The 18,094-nt window shown below is 42.9% G+C and overlaps 2 protein-coding genes across 5 annotated transcripts in view; both read right to left on the minus strand.

Moving 5' to 3' along the window:
- shda (Src homology 2 domain containing transforming protein D, a) overlaps positions 1-8,407 on the minus strand; it is a 42,550-nt gene extending 34,143 nt beyond the window's left edge. The window contains exons 1-4 of one of the 4 annotated variants that reach the window (XM_060906235.1): positions 7,750-7,936; positions 7,464-7,526; positions 1,861-1,932; positions 1,430-1,763 (exon numbers count right to left, since the gene is read on the minus strand). In XM_060906235.1, the coding sequence (XP_060762218.1) occupies positions 1,430-1,759 (330 nt within the window). In that variant the 5' untranslated portion in view covers positions 1,760-1,763; positions 1,861-1,932; positions 7,464-7,526; positions 7,750-7,936. Of the gene's footprint in view, positions 1-1,429; positions 1,764-1,860; positions 1,933-7,463; positions 7,626-7,749; positions 7,937-8,319 lie in introns of those variants that run through there. The other 3 variants (XM_060906233.1, XM_060906234.1, XM_060906236.1) reach the window with 3 other exon arrangements.
- Positions 8,408-14,178: 5,771 nt separating this feature from the next.
- yju2 (YJU2 splicing factor homolog) overlaps positions 14,179-18,094 on the minus strand; it is a 40,019-nt gene continuing 36,103 nt past the window's right edge. The window contains exon 8 of the mRNA XM_060906237.1: positions 14,179-15,143. Within this exon, the coding sequence (XP_060762220.1) occupies positions 15,022-15,143 (122 nt within the window). The 3' untranslated portion in view covers positions 14,179-15,021. The remainder of the gene's footprint in view (positions 15,144-18,094) is intronic.

Here is an 18,094-nt window from a genome sequence, read left to right on the forward strand (position 1 = left end):
GTGTAAATTTTGCGCAGCGTTCACACGTCACAAACCTGCTTACTAGAGAGAAGCGTGTTAGCACCGGTGCAGCCCCACTTGCGGTCACACGGCAGTTTCTGCGACCGTGTTATAGTAGCAAAAACTTTATTACTATCATTTCCTTTGATAGTAATAAAGTTTTGATATTTCCTTTTATTACTATCATTTCCGATAGTAATAATGTGGAAATGAAATATGCGCATGCGTGAAAATGTACTTCCTTTTCCCGGTTGTCATGGCATCACCAAGCGCCGGGAAAACAACATGGATGAAGACACCAGTGTTGCCAGATACTGCTGACGTTTTCCAGCCCAAAATATGTTCAAATCCGCCAAAATGCACTTAAAACTGCCAAATCTGGCAACACTGGAAGACACGCAGTTCTGTTGTTGTTGATATTCGCCATTTTGGAAGCGCAAAATACCAGGATGCAAGTTATGCAATGCCCGTATGTAATCAACTCTCCTCACGCGTAGCGAGTCTACCCCTGTAGCGTTCAGACATCCCATTTTATATCGGTGCTGCCCCGCAAACTAGCATTTACTCCGGAGTAAATTTCTTAAACCACCTCCCGAGCAGGGTTAGATTTGCACCGGTTTAAGCAGCTTTCAGGGGCTACACCGCTATAACTTTGTACCGTGTGAACGCTCTACCGGGGCAGCCCCGGTGCTACACCGGAGTAAAAGTTGCCGTGTGAACACCCCTTTTGACATGACAAAGAACCTCTGCAGCCAGTCTGCGGCTAGTCTGGTTAACACCAGACCATATCACAAGTGAAATATGGTCTGGAATCCGCCTATTGAATTTCTCGTAGGGGAGGTGTGGTTTACGATTGTCAACGGCCGTTTATTGGACGTTGCGAATGTCTATCATTTGGCGTATACGTAGCCCATGGCCAATCATGGCAGTTGTACCCGGTGACGTAGTTAGAGCGACGAAGAAAGACTGTAACGCCAAACGCTGTTCTTTTTTTAAAACAAATTTTCGCTCTAAACTATTCAGAAGTGTCTAAAGCTTGATCGAAAGTTTGGTTCGTATCGCTCGCCGCCATGTTAAATGTGATCCGTAAACAGTCCCAAATAAACTACAAGCTTCCGTTTGTCGAGTAGTACGCGTCACCGTCTTTCCACCCCTCCCCGCTCTCTGATTGGCTCCCTAACTCAGGCGAGCCTTTAGACCATAGTTTCCATGCTGTCTTTTCAGATCGGAACGATTGTGCAAAGCAGCATGGGATTTCCCAGGCTAGTCTGCGGCCAGTCTACGGCTCGAAAATCAGTACGTCACACGCGCGCCCTCCGTGCGTTTCTTGCACGCAGACCGGCCGTAGGAGCACGTACGGCTGGTTGTGACCTAGGCTTAACAACAGGTCAGCCCAAGCAATTTGTCAAATAAGAAAATGAAGACGTACAGGGACATGAGGCTCCTCGAATGAGATGATGCCCAGTGGGACCTTGCAACGGTTGAATTCCTGAGATTCCACTTTGATCAGTCTGTGCTTAGGAGAGACGATCTTGACCTCCATGCCATTGGGCAGAACCGTTCCAAACGCAGGAAATGGGTCAGAGGTCCCCGAGCCATTATTTGCTCGGGTCGAGGGTTCGTACGGGTCTTCAAAGTCCAGCTCCTTCTGGGCACGGTACGCACGAAGTATCTCGCTCTCTGTGTAATCGGGCTTTGGCGGCTGGGGAGGACCTTTCCTGCTGCCAAAATTCAAGTAATCTTTCAACCACTTTGCCATGGGTCTGTGCAGAGAGAAAAAAAAAAAAAAAAGACAGGAGAGATTTTTCCAGAATATGATCATTATTCTTACAGGTTCTTCACTGTGTATTTTGCACATACCTACTAGTTTATTCCACTGCGCATACTTGTGTTGAAACTGCTGGTATATGTCCAAATAAAGTCTTGTAAAAGCTTGTGTAGAAGAATGAAGGAATAAAACACGACCGGGCGTGTCGTTAGAAGAAAATAACTCAAAGATGACATGGTGCGATGCAAAACAGAGACAGAAAGAGGGCTGTTATAATTCTGTAAATGATTATTTTTCCAATAAACAGCTCCATCATGTTCAATTCCTTATAGTACAGTAGCTCCGACAATAGTTTCGCTTGTCCCCAAGTGTTTTATTCGGCTTACATCACAACATTTTGTAAACTGCTACAGTTTGTAATTTACTAAAGAATGACACGTCATACTTTCACTGTCGACAGTTACATTTAACGTGGTGGAATGTCTGCTGCCGTTATTGAAGCAACAGCAAGAGAAGAAGTGCTGCTCTACTGAATATCAGCACAGCTCTGATTTGCTCGTAGGCACAAGGCCGTAGGCTGACTGCTGAAGCTAATCGCAGCTGTGCTGATATTCAGGACAACAGCATGACCTTGAGTGCGATATTGCTTTTATACAAGAATTCTATAAACAAGAAATTAGTAGTCCATCGAGTAAGCGACATTTTGGACACAATGGCTAAATGTTCCGTTTATCTTCTCTCCACTAGTGGAAATAGATCCTGAAGAAGCCACAATCACTTTATAGCAAGCTAGCTCGCGTTTATTTGTACATGTTTGTACTATTAAAAGATGCTTCTGGTAAAATTATATCATCCCTTATTAGCTTCATCTGACAAGCTTTCAGATTTCAAGTCAAAAAGTTATTTTCCTGAAAAGCATCACTGCCATGTCCACTGATGACCTTCCTAACTCGGCCGTTGTAAGCAATCCGAACCAGGAAGTGGAATTTTACTTGCAGGACACAGATGACCAGAGTGATATAGAAACATCCCAGTGCTGTTACGCGAAATAGCGGCACTCTTAGAACACTGCTCTACTGATCAAATTAGTGGACCTAAGCTATCTGCTGTATAATTTACAGTTATTCCACTAAATCAAGTCGTACATGAGCTGATGGCTGACGAGGTGCGTAGTGCCAAACTGGCTATAATGCATGTATGACGAGATTGAGTGGAATAACTGTTTTATTATATCCACATTCACTGGATTTTGAGAAGCAGAGCATTTTTATTTTTTGAAAATGCGATAAATAAAAATTTTACACAAAACGTCCAACATCATTTCCGCTTAGAATGTAAACAAACCGGCGAAATGACGGTAGCAATTTGTGAAAAATGCTTTAATCAATCAATCAATCATTCTTAAAGATACGTTCTTACCATCAAATACTTTTATTCCATTTTTTTTGGGGGGGGGGGGGGGGGGGGGTGTTCAAGTACCGTATTTTCTGGACTATAGAGCGCACCTGTATATAAGCCGCATCCGCTCTATTTAAAAAAAAAAATAAAAAAAAGATATACAAGCCGCACCGGGCTATAAGCCGCAGATATCTATGTTGAAAAATTAGATATTTACTGCATGTACAGAACGATTTTGTACTGTAAATGTACATGTATGTACCTGAACAGATTCTTTCCGAACAGTGCCTTTTAACACGGCAGCAACTTTGCTGATTAAAACGGAACAGAACCAAGAGAAAATAACCGGTGTTTGTTTACCTTCATTTCTCCTGTGTTTGAAACCACAAGTCACTTTAATCATCTTCGCTGGATTTGAAAATAATTACCAGTTAGTAATTTGTCGTGCGTGTTCTATCTGCTAAAGATCTGCTAATTCTTCTTTGCATTGATTTTTCGTCTATCTTATTTTTGATTCTACTTCCGGTTAGAGCGCCCCTAGCGGTGGAAGAAAAATCCACAGAATAGCCGCATGGTTCAAAACCTAGGAAAAAAGTAGCGGCTTATAGTCCAGAAAATACGGTAGTTTTTATTTCGTCCTCGGTTGGTTTAGCAACAAGCAACAAGCTCCGCCATCTTGTTTTTCTCTACTCACGGTATATGACCTGATAGCCTAGTAGTAGAGTAACCAATCAGAGCACACGATTGCTCATATGCACTGAATGTGGATAGAATAATTTCCGATAACATCTCAACCATGTTTTATTCCTTATAGAACAACAGCTCTGACCATAGCTTCACTTGCCTATAAGCGTTTTATTCCTCTCATCACGCAATGCTTACAATTTTTAGTTTATTACAGAATGACACGTCATACTTTTTAAGCAATTATAGTTGTGTTTAAAGGATATACGCAGAGCCATGGCCTCACTTTCGTTTATAAATGCCTTGAGACCTCAAAAATGGCACAGGAATATTTTTAAGCATTAACAATACAGATCATATAGTAATTTTTACGATTAAAGTGACTCATAAGTAGCGGTCTGAGTGAATGACGTTGACGTCCGTAACGTCACAGCAGGAAGTCTATCGGTCTCATCGCCATTTCCGCTATACTAAAACACAGAGCTGACTGCAACTCCGATCCTCCATTTTGAGCTAATTTATCGCCATGCCACGTAGATGTGCCAGCAACATGACAGAAGGTGGATTTATGTTGCATTCATGGCCCAAGAATGTTCAAACTGCAAAGACCTGGACGCGTTTTGTGAGAAGTTCACGGGCACATTGAAGTGGTCTCTCCTCTGCTCTGTACATTTTACTGAAGACTCATACGAGACCTCTGATCTGTTGAGGAGCGTTGGCTATAAGCCCGTACTGAAAGAGGGTGCAGGACCAACAATTAAATAAAGCTACAAGAAAAGGAAAGCATTTATTTTATTTATTTTTTAAAAGGAAAGTAAGTTCAGTTGCACCAGTTCTCCCGGATCGCAAGCCGAGGGTTGCTGGTCAAACCCGGGACGGAACATATCGCTCAGGCAGTGACCTCCCTGCGGTTGTTGCTAAAACTGGTGACTTTCCGTCCCAGGTTTTAGTAATTGCCTGAGCCAAGCAGTAATGGCGGAGTACTCGGTATGGAGAAAATGGAGAATGAGTGGACCAGCGGTCTGATTTCTTCACTGGATATCGCTGCCATCTCACCCTTATGTGGAAGGAGCGAATGAACGGAGAACTGAACGAATAATCGAAAGTCAGATTGTTTCAAAACAATCGGCCACAAGAAGCGAGGACACAGACGGGTAAGCTCCGACTCGCATTTAGATACAAAAACAACAAGTTGTTTACCTGCATTTAGATTAATACATGTATTGTGTGCTTAAGATTATTAAATTTGCTTCAGAATATGATTATCTCAGTTCATCTGATTATTTAATTCGCCTTTTACATTTTATCAGTGAAAATGCATACATGTTGCATAAGTTATAACACCTATCCTGTTTTAATAAGAGTCAACCCACAATCAGTGAAGTCAAATCAGTCTTAGTTGAGCAAGTCGGTAACGGTATTTCTTACTTTCACCATAAGTTTTTATTTATATGACTTTGGTCTATAGCGGTCAAAGACCTCGGCCTTAAAGTGCATATTCTGGACCAATTTCATTTTTTTAAAATATGAAAGTATGTCCTTTTACACACTCATCCAGAAGGGTAATTTTGCACAAGGTCATCTGTCTACAGCAGAAAAAAAATAAAATAACAAAACTCGTCTGGAAAAATCCCAAGGGAGTCTGGAGCCAGATTCGTGACGTCACCTGCGGAAGCGCCAGCAGGCTGCGCAAGCTTTGCACGGTTTCAGTGCACAGCCTGTGTAGACCAAGCGCTCCCATTTCTCTCTCATTGTCCGGTCTTTTGGGAAACGATGAGTACTAATCCCATCATGATTGGTGTTGCTACACCCTCCTACGATACATCTGTTAACCATTTTAATAATTATGCGATAACGTTGAAGAAATTTGCAGAAAACCACCAGGTCGTTTTCTCATAAACAAACCAGTGCTGACGTAGGATTCAGAAGGAGGCGTCCCGCACGTGACGTCATGAAAATCAACGTTTGCCGGGAAATCCAAATGCCACGTTTTTTCAGAAGCGGACCAATTCGCCTCAAACGGCTTGATTTCAACTGAATATTTCTGGTATTCTCATCTCATTATCTCAAGCCGCTTTATCCTTCCACAGGGTCGCAGGCAAGCTGGAGCCTATCCCAGCTGACTACGGGCGAAAGGCGGGGTACACCCTGGACAAGTCGCCAGGTCATCACAGGGCTGACACATAGACACAGACAACCATTCACACTCGCACTATGGTCAATTTAGAGTCACCAGTTAACCTAACCTGCATGTCTCTGGACTGTGGGGGAAACCAGAGCACCCGGAGGAAACCCACACGGACACGGGGAGAACATGCAAACTCCACACAGAAAGGCCCTCGCCGGCCACGGGGCTCGAACCCAGGACCTTCTTGCTGTGAGGCGACAGCGCTAACCACTACACCACCGTGCCGCCGATTTTAAAGGAACAGTCCACCGTACTTCCATAATGAAATATGCTCTTATCTGAATTGAGACGAGCTGCTCCGTACCTCTCCGAGCTTTGCGCGACCTCCCAGTCAGTCAGACGCGCTGTCACTCCTGTTAGCAATGTAGCTAGGCTCAGTATGGCCAATGGTATTTTTTTGGGGCTGTAGTTAGATGCGACCAAACTCTTCTGCGTTTTTCCTGTTTACATAGGTTTATATGACCAGTGATATGAAACAAGTTCAGTTACACAAATTGAAACGTAGCGATTTTGTATGCTATGGAAAGTCCGCACTATAATGACAGGCGTACTAACACCTTCTGCGCGCTTCGGCAGCGCATTGATACGGAGCTCAGATATCAATGCGCTGCCGAAGCGCGCAGAAGGTGTTAGTACGCCTGTCATTATAGTGCGCACTTTCCATAGCATAGAAAATCGCCACGTTTCAATTTGTGTAACTGAACTTGTTTCATATCACTGGTCATATAAACCTATGTAAACAGGAAAAACGCGGAAGAGTTTGGTCGCATCTAACTACAGCCCCAAAAAATACCATTGGCCATGCTGAGCCTAGCTACATTGCTAACAGGAGTGACGGCGCGTCTGACTGACTGGGAGGTCGCGCAAAGCTCGGAGAGGTACGGATCAGCTCGTCTCAATTCAGATAAGAGCATATTTCATTATGGAAGTACGGTGGACTGTTCCTTTAACTCAGAAAAATTAAAATTTTTAAATTCCTATTTATGCAGCATACGCGTACGTGTCAAGGATGGAGATGCTATCCACTCAGAAACGTATTTAAAAAATAAAGGCTCTGCGTGTCTGCTTTAATGTTATCGAACATCAGCAGCTGTTATAGAAAATTAATAAACATATTCTGACCAATCAGAATCGAGCATTCAACAGGGTCGTGGTATAAATTTGCATAGAACAGATTATGCAAATTTTATGCACAGGTCGAATCGATTCTGGGCTGAACTGAAAATCCATTTTTCATACACACAAAACAAATTTGAAATAAACCACACAGCGTATACAGACTATTATTATAAAGACTATATAAAGATTAATTTCCCTTCACAGCAGTATAAGGTTCATAAAACACGGACAGTACAGAGTCCATACGACACAGTTTGCATTAAAAACAGTGAATGAATGAATGAATGAAGCATCAAGGTTTGATACCTTTAATTTGTCCGATTCATCGATGCCTCAGAACAACATCAACCTCCGTCAGTTTGTGCTCGACTAGAAAATAAAAAGACGGAACAAGGAAAAACTTAGCACACTAAATTATTGACTTAAATCCCCTGAAGGACTACGCCTCCTCTCCTCTGCCCAACCCTGTGCATTCTTTCCTTATCACTATGTGCTGAATGGCTTTCCCCCCCCCCCTTTGGCGTTTCCTGACTATTCCTTATTTTCTAAACTTGGCTTAAATTGTCTTGAACAGTATTAAAAAACAACCCACATTCATAAACCAGCTTGCAGAAACTTTCTCTCAGAGTGTTATTAACGCTGCTAGTATGCCAAGCTAACCAAAACAACTTGGATAGCTGTACCTTGACCCGTAATAACAACCATGCATACCCAGATTCACAACTAACCAAGTTTTAAACCATTTCTCGGAAAAAAAAAGTCTATATAAATATGAAACGAACACCTTTAACGTGTTTAACTATTTATCTGCCAAGCTTGTTAGCAATAACATTACATTATTCTCACAGAAGCACCCTCTATGTAAAATACTAGCCGAGCAACAAGCTAGCCCAAGGCTTTGCTTCTTGAAAGAAAATAACGACAAAATACATAATTTAAAAAAAAAAACATTAGAATAAATCCAGAAGATATATTTGACTTAAAAAAATTTCTTAAAATACTACAAGCAAGCTCATTTGAGAAATATATCGCGAATCTGCTATTGTCGAAACCTGTAATAGTATACATCAACCTTCCTCCTGCCTACAATTAATTAGAGACTACCGTTAGATTCATGATAAAGGCATTTATATATCAATCAATCAATCAATCACTGACTTACCGATGCATTTAAAAAAAACCTATAAATAAAACATTTTTCAGTGAACTCTGGTATCCGTAGAGGATGAACGTCTGAGTCCGGTTTAATGAGTAACGCGTTATGGCAGACAGCTGCTTCAATCCAATAGGCAGGGACTTGGAAGAAAAGCCCACAGGCTTGCTTTTGTTCTGAACTGAACACCATCTGATAAAATATTCATCACGTAGTCCCAATGTTATGAGTTTTAGGATTTGCCCATTCCCTTTATGACTAAGAAAAAATAAATGGGATGTGGTGAGGAGGACATTTATTATTCCCTCAAGATACCACACACTTTTAATGGCTGTATAATTTATCACAGTCTTGGGCTAAAAGGGTCTGTGAATCTTAGCATTAATCATTCTCTCTCTCACACACACAATACTGTGCCAAAGAAATGCTGTGGAGCAAAGATTCCTTCAAAATGATTCTACATTTAACCTTCATCCTACCAAGTGGGGTCCATCTGGACCCCGCACCTATATGTTTGTTTGCCATTTTAAAAATATGTGACATACTGCCTCACCGTTTTATGAATTTGTCGGAATTTATGTCTTAATTAAAACACTAAAGCACCGGAAGATCAGCTTTTTGCATTGTGAAGGTATAATTAATTTGTTACTGGGGTCCAACCGGACCCCAGAGTAAAGTTTATCTGTCTTTCATTTTATAATTGAATAGCACACTGAAAGTTAACTTCTTTTATTTCTTTTATGTTCCATAATGAAACTACCAAGCCATTCCTTCTTGGGGTCCGTGTGGACCCCACTGCTGCAATAAGCACAGGCTGCAAAACAAAAGCCCTAAATTATTTTACAATTACTTTTTTGTTTTAAATTCTGTAAGAAAAGACCTAAGTTGTAATCCAGAATGTTTTACAGCTGCATGAGCTGCAAAAATCATGTATATAATGCCAATTTTTTTTTTGTGGCGCTATAATTTGCTACAGGGCGGCACGGTGGTGTAGTGGTTAGCGCTGTCGCCTCACAGCAAGAAGGTCCTGGGTTCGAGCCCCGGGGCCGGCGAGGGCCTTTCTGTGCGGAGTTTGCATGTTCTCCCCGTGTCCGCGTGGGTTTCCTCCGGGTGCTCCGGTTTCCCCCACAGCCCAAAGACATGCAGGTTAGGTTAACTGGTGACTCTAAATTGACCGTAGGTGTGAATGTGAGTGTGAATGGTTGTCTGTGTCTATGTGTCAGCCCTGTGATGACCTGGCGACTTGTCCAGGGTGTACCCCGCCTTTCGCCCGTAGTCAGCTGGGATAGGCTCCAGCTCGCCTGCGACCCTGTAGAAGGATAAAGCGGCTAGAGATGAGATGAGATAATTTGCTACATGTATGCTAGTTATTGCAATGTTATTGCATTTATAATACATCATTGATATTCAGCCATAGTGGATTTTGTTCTTCAATAAAGTTATGTCTTGGGCAGCACGGTGGTGTAGTGGTTAGCGCTGTCGCCTCACAGCAAGAAGGTCCTGGGTTCGAGCCCCGGGGCCGGCGAGGGCCTTTCTGTGTGGAGTTTGCATGTTGTCCGCGTGGGTTTCCTCCGGGTGCTCCGGTTTCCCCCACAGCCCAAAGACATGCAGGTTAGGTTAACTGGTGACTCTAAATTGAGCGTAGGTGTGAGTGTGAATGGTTGTCTGTGTCTATGTGTCAGCCCTGTGATGACCTGGCGACTTGTCCAGGGTGTACCCCGCCTTTCGCCCGTAGTCAGCTGGGATAGGCTCCAGCTCGCCTGCGACCCTGTAGAAGGATAAAGCGGCTAGAGATGAGATGAGATAATTTGCTACATGTATGCTAGTTATTGCAATGTTATTGCATTTATAATACATCATTGATATTCAGCCATAGTGGATTTTGTTCTTCAATAAAGTTATGTCTTGGGCGGCACGGTGGTGTAGTGGTTAGCGCTGTCGCCTCACAGCAAGAAGGTCCTGGGTTCGAGCCCCGGGGCCGACGAGGGCCTTTCTGTGTGGAGTTTGCATGTTCTCCCCGTGTCCGTGTGAGTTTCCTCCGGGTGCTCCGGTTTCCCCCACAGTCCAAAGACATGCAGGTTAGGTTAACTGGTGACTCTAAATTGACTGTAGGTGTGAATGTGAGTGTGAATGGTTGTCTGTGTCTATGTGTCAGCCCTGTGATGACCTGGCGACTTGTCCAGGGTGTATCCCGTCTTTCGCCCGTAGTCAGCTGGGATAGGCTCCAGCTTGCCTGCGACCCTGTAGAAGGATAAAGCGGCTAGAGATAATGAGATGAGATGAGAATAAATTTATGTCTGTTTTCTGCATTGAATTTGTTCTTACTGCATTGATTTCAAGGTATTCCCTCCTGGGGTCCATACAGACCCCGCCTGGTAGTTTGTGTATGTAAAATTGGCTGGGAGGATGAAGGTTAAGTGTGTTCTTTATGCCTTGGGCCCTTTAGTGTATTGCTGTTATTAATACAAGATGTTCTGAACAAAACTTATCTGGTGATTTTGTCTTTATAAGCTTTTATTTTAAAGAAAAGTATTGGGGTCCAAACGGACCCCACATGGTAAGATTAAGGTGTAAAATAGCATGGTAGGATGAGGGTTAAACAAACACTAGCTGTAAACAGTAATAAATGAAACAAAGTCAATATTTGGTGTGATAACCCTTTGCTGAGGTACAATGTGGACAGTTTTATAAGGAAATTATAATATCTGGGAAAAACATCTTACAGCACCAGACAGAGTTCTTCCGCACAGCTTGATTCATCACACACTTGTGAAATTCCTCTCTGCATTTAACCCATCTGAAGCAGTGGGCAGCTATGCTAACAGCACCCAGGAGTTAGGTGCCTCGCTCAAGGGCACTTCAGCCCAAGGCCGTCCCATGTTAACCTAACTGCATGTCTTTGAACTGTGGGGGAAAACGGAGCACCCGGAGGAAACCCACGCAGACAACATGCAAACTCCACAAAGAAAAGCCCCCACCGGCTGCTGGGCTCAAACCCAGAACCTTCTTGCTGTGAGGCGACCGTGCTACTGTAACCACTACACCACCGTGCCACCCACAGAGGTTTTGACTGTCACACTTGCCTCTTCTTTTTACACCAAATCCCAATAAACAGTAATAAATTCAACAAAAGTCAATATCTGGTGTGATAACCCTTTGCTTAAAATAGTAGTCTGAGGTACAATGTGTACAGTTTGATAAGGAAATTATAATATCTGGGAAGAACATCTTACAGAACCAGAGTTCTTCCGCATAAAAAGCACAACTTTATTCATCACACACTTGTGAAATTCCTCTCTGCATTTAACCCATCTGAAGCAGTGGGCAGCTATGCTAACAGCACCCAGGAGTTAGGTGCCTCGCTCAAGGGCACCCCAGCCCAAGGCCGTCCCATGTTAACCTAACCGCATGTCTTTGAACTGTGGGGGAAACCGGAGCACCCGGAGGAAACCCACGCAGACAACATGCAAACTCCACAAAGGAAAGCCCCCACCGGCCGCTGGGCTCGAACCCAGAACCTTCTTGCTGTGAGGCCACCGTGCCACCCACAGAGGCTTTGACTGTCACACTTGCCTCTTCTTTTTACACCAAATTCCAGTAAACAGTAATAAATGAAACAAGAGTCAATATTTGGTGTGATAACCCTTTGCTTAAAATAGTAGTCTGAGGTACAATGTGTACAGTTTTATAAGGAAATTATCTGGCAAGTTTTATTGAACATCTTACAGAACCAGACAGAGTTCTTCTGGAGGTTTTGACGGTCACGCTTGCCTCTTCTTTTTACACCAAATCTCAGTAAACAGGAACGAATGAAACAAAATCAATATTTGGTGTGATAACCCTTTGCTTAAAATAGTAGTCTGAGGTACAATGTGTACGGTTTTCTAAGGGAATTATCTGGTAAGTTTTACTGAACATCTTACAGAACCAGACAGAGTTCTTCTGCACAAAAAGCACAACTTTATTCATCAGATACTTGTGAAATTCCTCTCTGCATTTAACCCATCTGAAGCAGTGAACACACACACACACACACACGTGAGCAATGAGCACACACACGCACACATACCCAGAGCAGTGGGCAGCTATGCTAACAGCACCCAGGAGTTAGGTGCCTCGCTCAAGGGCACCCCAGCCCAAGGCCGTCCCATGTTAACCTAACCACATGTCTTTGAACTGTGGGGGAAACCGGAGCACCCGGAGGAAACCCACGCAGACAACATGCAAACTCCACAAAGGAAAGCCCCCACCGGCTGCTGGGCTCGAACCCAGAACCTTCTTGCTGTGAGGCCACCGTGCCACCCACAGAGGCTTTGACTGTCACACTTGCCTCTTCTTTTTACACCAAATTCCAGTAAACAATAATAAATGAAACAAGAGTCAATATTTGGTGTGATAACCCTTTGCTTAAAATAGTAGCCCGAGGTACAATGTGTACAGTTTTATAAGGGAATTATAATATCTGGGAAGAACATCTTACAGAACCAGACAGAGTTCTTCTGCACAAAAAGCACAACTTTATTCATCACACGCTTGTGAAATTCCTCTCTGCATTTAACCCATCTGAAGCGGTGAACACGCACACATACCCAGAGCAGTGGGCAGCTATGCTAACAGCACCCAGGAGGTAGGTGCCTCGCTCAAGGGCACCCCAGTCCAAGGCCGTTCCATGTTAACCTAACCGCATGTCTTTGAACGGTGGGGGAAACCGGAGCAGCCGGAGGAAACCCACGCAGACAACATGCAAACTCCACAAAGAAAAGCCCCCACCGGCTGCTGGGCTCGAACCCAGAACCTTCTTGCTGTGAGGCGACTGTGCTACTGTAACCACTACACCACCGTGCCACCCACGGAGGTTTTGACGGTCACACTTGCCTTTTATTTTTGCACCAAATCCCATTATGTTTTTGTTTGAAAAGTGTTCTCTTATGTAATACGCTGCTTTCTTTACTGACATCCAAGCATTTTTTTTCTACAACAACATTTCATTTTGTACTGTTTGGAAAATCTAATTTCAGGATGCTTGAAAAGGACATTCATGCACCCTTGTCTCAACCTTCTACACTCGGGGGAAAAAAAAAATCCCAAATTGATTGCACCTTTACTTGTCCCTGGATTCCTTCCATCAAGGTTATGTATTTTGCACCTTTAAGATGCATTTTCACTAGCAAACCAGAATACATGTGCACCAATGAGAATGGCGATGAGAGCATAGTGAAGATGCAAGGAGTAGACGTAAAGAAAGTTGGTGAATTCAAGTACCTGGGGTCAACTGTGCAGGAAAATGGGGGCTGCGATATGAGGTGAGAAAGAGAGTGCAGGCAGGGTGGAGCAGTTGGAGAAGGATTTCAGGAGTCATTTGTGATAGGAAAGTCCCAGCAAAAGTGAAAAGGTAAGATGTATAAGACAGTAGTGAGACCAGCTGTGATGTATGGATTGGAGACCATATCCTTAACGAAGAGACAGGAGGCAAAGTTGGAGGTAGCGGGGTTGAGGATGTTAAGGTTTGCGATGGGAGTGACTAGATTGGACAGGATAAGGAACGAGCACATCTGAGGGACAGCACATGGGGAGAGCTTGGGAATTAAGCTAAGAGAGATGAGACTGAGATGGTATGGGCACATCCTGAGAAGAGATGCAGAGCATGTTGGAAGGAGAATGTTGAGGATGGAGCTGCCAGGCAAACGAAAACGAGGAAGGCCAAAGAGGAGATACATGGATGTGGTGAGAGAGGACATGAAAGTGGCAGGTATGGTAGAGAAGGATGCGGAAGACAGGGAGCAATGGAGACAAAAGATCCGCTGTGGAGACCCCTAATCGGGAGCAGCCAAAAGAAGAAGGAGATGCATTTTCACCTGGAAACCTGGATATAGTGTAAAGTGATTTAATTTCATTCATTCGAATACACCCTGGATACACACCATTTACATCTACAAGCAATTTAGTATAGCCAATCCACCCTGGGCACGTTTTTAAACCCAAGAACCCAGCAGAAACCCACCCACATGTTAAATAAGGTCAAATAAATTATAATGGGATATTTTATGATTTATGCAGCACAATAGAAGCATAATCCTGTTGTGCAATAAAGCAACACACATCAACTACAACATTACGCAACAAAGTAGAGCTGATATTAACCTTTGAAACATGGGATATACAACAAAAGATGGCGCTGTGTCGGGAGCAAAAAAGACTGGTGACATTTTATAGGAGGACACCTACATTCTTTTGTCATGAATTATTGACATGAACATTTAATCATAGGGCAAATGCTTTCATCCAAAATGACTTACAGGACGAATATACAGCTGAGCAGGTCAGGACCAGTAAGGACCTTGTTCAAAGCTCCATGGTATCTCTGGTATTTGAACTCAATCTTATGATCAATACATCAGGAAGGTAATTTACTAAACACCTACTGTTCAAGCTTTTTACATTTACTCCTCAGAAGCTGAAACATGGGCCAAACACGCGAGAATGGTTATCTATACTTTAAAAGCAAATCAATCAAAAACAAACGAAAAATATACAACAGTCAGAGTGATGCAATTGCGTATGATATTTGGAGGAAAAGAAAAAAAAAAACATTTCCAGCAAGTACCACTGGAAATCAATCTAAAAACAGCAGTCTGTGAATGTATTTTTTGAGACAGTTCCTGCACGTGTTGTCTCGTAACATCAGACATGGTTTCCGTCACCATGACAGGACTAGTCGGAGTTGCTTTCGTCGCTGTCCGAGTACACCACCAGCAGGCTGAGAGAGGAACCATTCTGAACTGGAGGTGCTTTGCTGCTGTTTGCAGTGGCAGTTGCTTTAGCAGGATTTCCATCTGAATGGCACAGAAGGAGAAAGAAGACACTGGCATAAATTGTCATTTTCAAATGCTTCACAACAGATGCCCCTTTTCCACCAAAGCAGTTCCAGGGCTGGCTCGGGGCCAGTGCTTAGTTTGGAACCGGGTTTTCTGTTTCCACTGACAAAGAACTGGCTCTGGGGCCAGAAAAACCGGTTCCAGGCTAGCACCAGCTCTTTGCTGGGCCAGAGGAAAGAACCGCTTACGTCAGCGGGCATGGGGGGGGGGGGGGAGTTGTTAAGACCGACAATAGCAAGACCGCGAAAGATCGCCAATTTTAAGCGACGAGAAGCAGCAGCTGTACAAACACGACGTCATCCATTATTATTATTGTTGTTGTTGCTGCTTCTTCTTCTCCGTGTTGTTGTTGCTTTGATGTTCGCGCCAAGGTTTATGCAAACGCAGTGACGTAACTGATGTATACAGTGATGTAATGACATGGCTCCCCTTAGCACCACGAGCTATGGAAAAGCAAACTGGTTCTCAACTGGCTCGCAAGTTGAACGAGTTGTGAACCAGCACCAGCACGAACCAACCCTGGAAATGATTTGGTGGAAAATGGGCAAGAGTGATGCAGGGAGGTAAATACCCTGTGGGCTATTACCTGCCATTTTCAAGGCTGTTATTTGTATTTGTGAGTTCTTGTAGTTATTATCCTGCTTTGACCAGTCGTTTGAATTGAATGGGTTTAATCCAAACCTTAGTAACTCAAAAATAAGTAGGACTAGAAATAATGTCAATTTAGACAATATGTTCCGTCACTGGAAAGATCAGGAATAAAAATGCTCGATGGTTACTCTGCATAGCCAGAATATTACTGTACAGTTTTAAATAAATAACCTAATGTATGAACAGTTGGATGAGATTTAAAAAAGGTGCCAAGTGGATCCATTTTTGAGAAGCCTTGGTTTAAATTCACTTAAAATTGATAGTTTGTGTGTAATTTCTGAAATTCTATGTTTGAGGAGGAAAACAAAAAAAAACTATGACCAAAAAAAAAAAAAATTACTTGCAAACGTTGCCTGAAATTCTGTACCAAATTCTCACGTCCTGCAAAAATGCATAAAAAAGCTGCATAAATATTAAAAAAAAAAAAAGTTAAAAAGATTGAAAAGTAATTTATCAAGATTTTCAATAAACTATCCTGATGGACCACTTGCCCTTCAATGCAGGAAACTCGCAAAGTGGATAGCATCGATACAGATATCTACAGAGTACGGAGTCATTTCTGCCAGTGTAGTGTTTAAAGCAGAATGTGTGGATGACTCCTCTGACACTATGCCATATTACAGTTCAAACAAGAACGGTTCAACCCAGATCATGTTTTAAGAATAAAATCTTCCTTCTCATATGTTGCCAAAAGTATATGGACACCTGACCCTTACACCCATACAGTGGTGCTTGAAAGTTGATGAACCCTTTAGAATTTTCTATATTTCTGCATAAATGTGACCCAAAACATCATCAGATTTTCACACAAGTCCTAAAAGTAGATAAAGAGAACCCAGTTAAACAAATGAGACAAAAATATTATACTTCCTCATTTATTTACTGAGGAAAATGATCCAATATTACATATCTGTGAGTGGCAAAAGTATGTGAACCTCTAGGATTAGCAGTTAATTTGAAGGTGAAATTAGAGTCCGGTGTTTTCAATCAATGGGATGACAATCAGGTGTGAGTGGGCACCCTGTTTTATTTAAAGAACAGGGATCTATCAAAGTCTGATCTTCACAACACGTTTGTGGAAGTTTATCATGGCCCGAACAAAGGAGATTTCTGAGGACCTCAGAAAAAGTGGTTGATGCTCATCAGGCTGGAAAAGGTTACAAAACCATCTCTAAAGAGTTTGGACTCCACCAATCCACAGACAGACAGATTGTGTACAAATAGAGGAAATTCAAGACTATTGTTACCCTCCCCAGGAGTGGTCGACCAACAAAGATCACTCCAAGAGCAAGGCGTGTAATAATCGGCAAGGTCACAAAGGACCCCAGGGTAACTTCTAAGCAACTGAAGGCCTCTCTCTCATTGGCTAATGTTAATGTTCATGAGTCCACCATCAGGAGAACACTGAACAGCAAATGGTGTGCATGGCAGCATTGCAAGGAGAAAGCCACTGCTCTCCAAAAAGAACATTGCTGCTCGTCTGCAGTTTGCTAAAGATCACGTGGACAAGCCAGAAGGCTATTGGAAAAATGTTTTGTGGACGGATGAGACCAAAATAGAACTTTTTGGTTTAAATGAGAAGCGTTATGTTTGGAGAAAGGAAAACACTGCATTCCAGCATAAGAACCTTATCCCATCTGTGAAACATGGTGGTGGTAGTACCATGGTTTGGGGCTGTTTTGCTGCATCTGGGCCAGCACAGCTTGCCATCATTGATGGAACAATGAATTCTGAATTATACCAGCGAATTCTAAAGGAAAATGTCAGGACATCTGTCCATGAACTGAATCTCAAGAGCAGGTGGGTCATGCAGCAAGACAACGACCCTAAGCACACAAGTCGGTCTACCAAAGAATGGTTAAAGAAGAATAAAGTTAATGTTTTGGAATGGCCAAGTCAAAGTCCTGACCGTAATCCAATCAAAATGTTGTGGAAGGACCTGAAGCGAGCAGTTCATGTGAGGAAACCCACCAACATCCCAGAGTTGAAGCTGTTCTGTACGGAGGAACGGGCTAAAATTCCTCCAAGCCGGTGTGCAGGACTGATCAACAGTTACCGCAAACGTTTAGTTGCAGTTATTGCTGCACCAGGGGGTCACACCAGATACTGAAAGCAAAGGTTCACATACTTTTGCCACTCACAGATATGTAATATTGGATCATTTTCCTCAATAAATAAATGACCAAGTATAATATTTTTGTCTCATTTGTTTAACTGGGTTCTCTTTATCTACTTTTAGGACTTGTGTGAAAATCTGA

Source organism: Neoarius graeffei, chromosome 23 (genome assembly GCF_027579695.1).
Source record: "Neoarius graeffei isolate fNeoGra1 chromosome 23, fNeoGra1.pri, whole genome shotgun sequence".
NCBI lineage: Eukaryota > Metazoa > Chordata > Actinopteri > Siluriformes > Ariidae > Neoarius > Neoarius graeffei.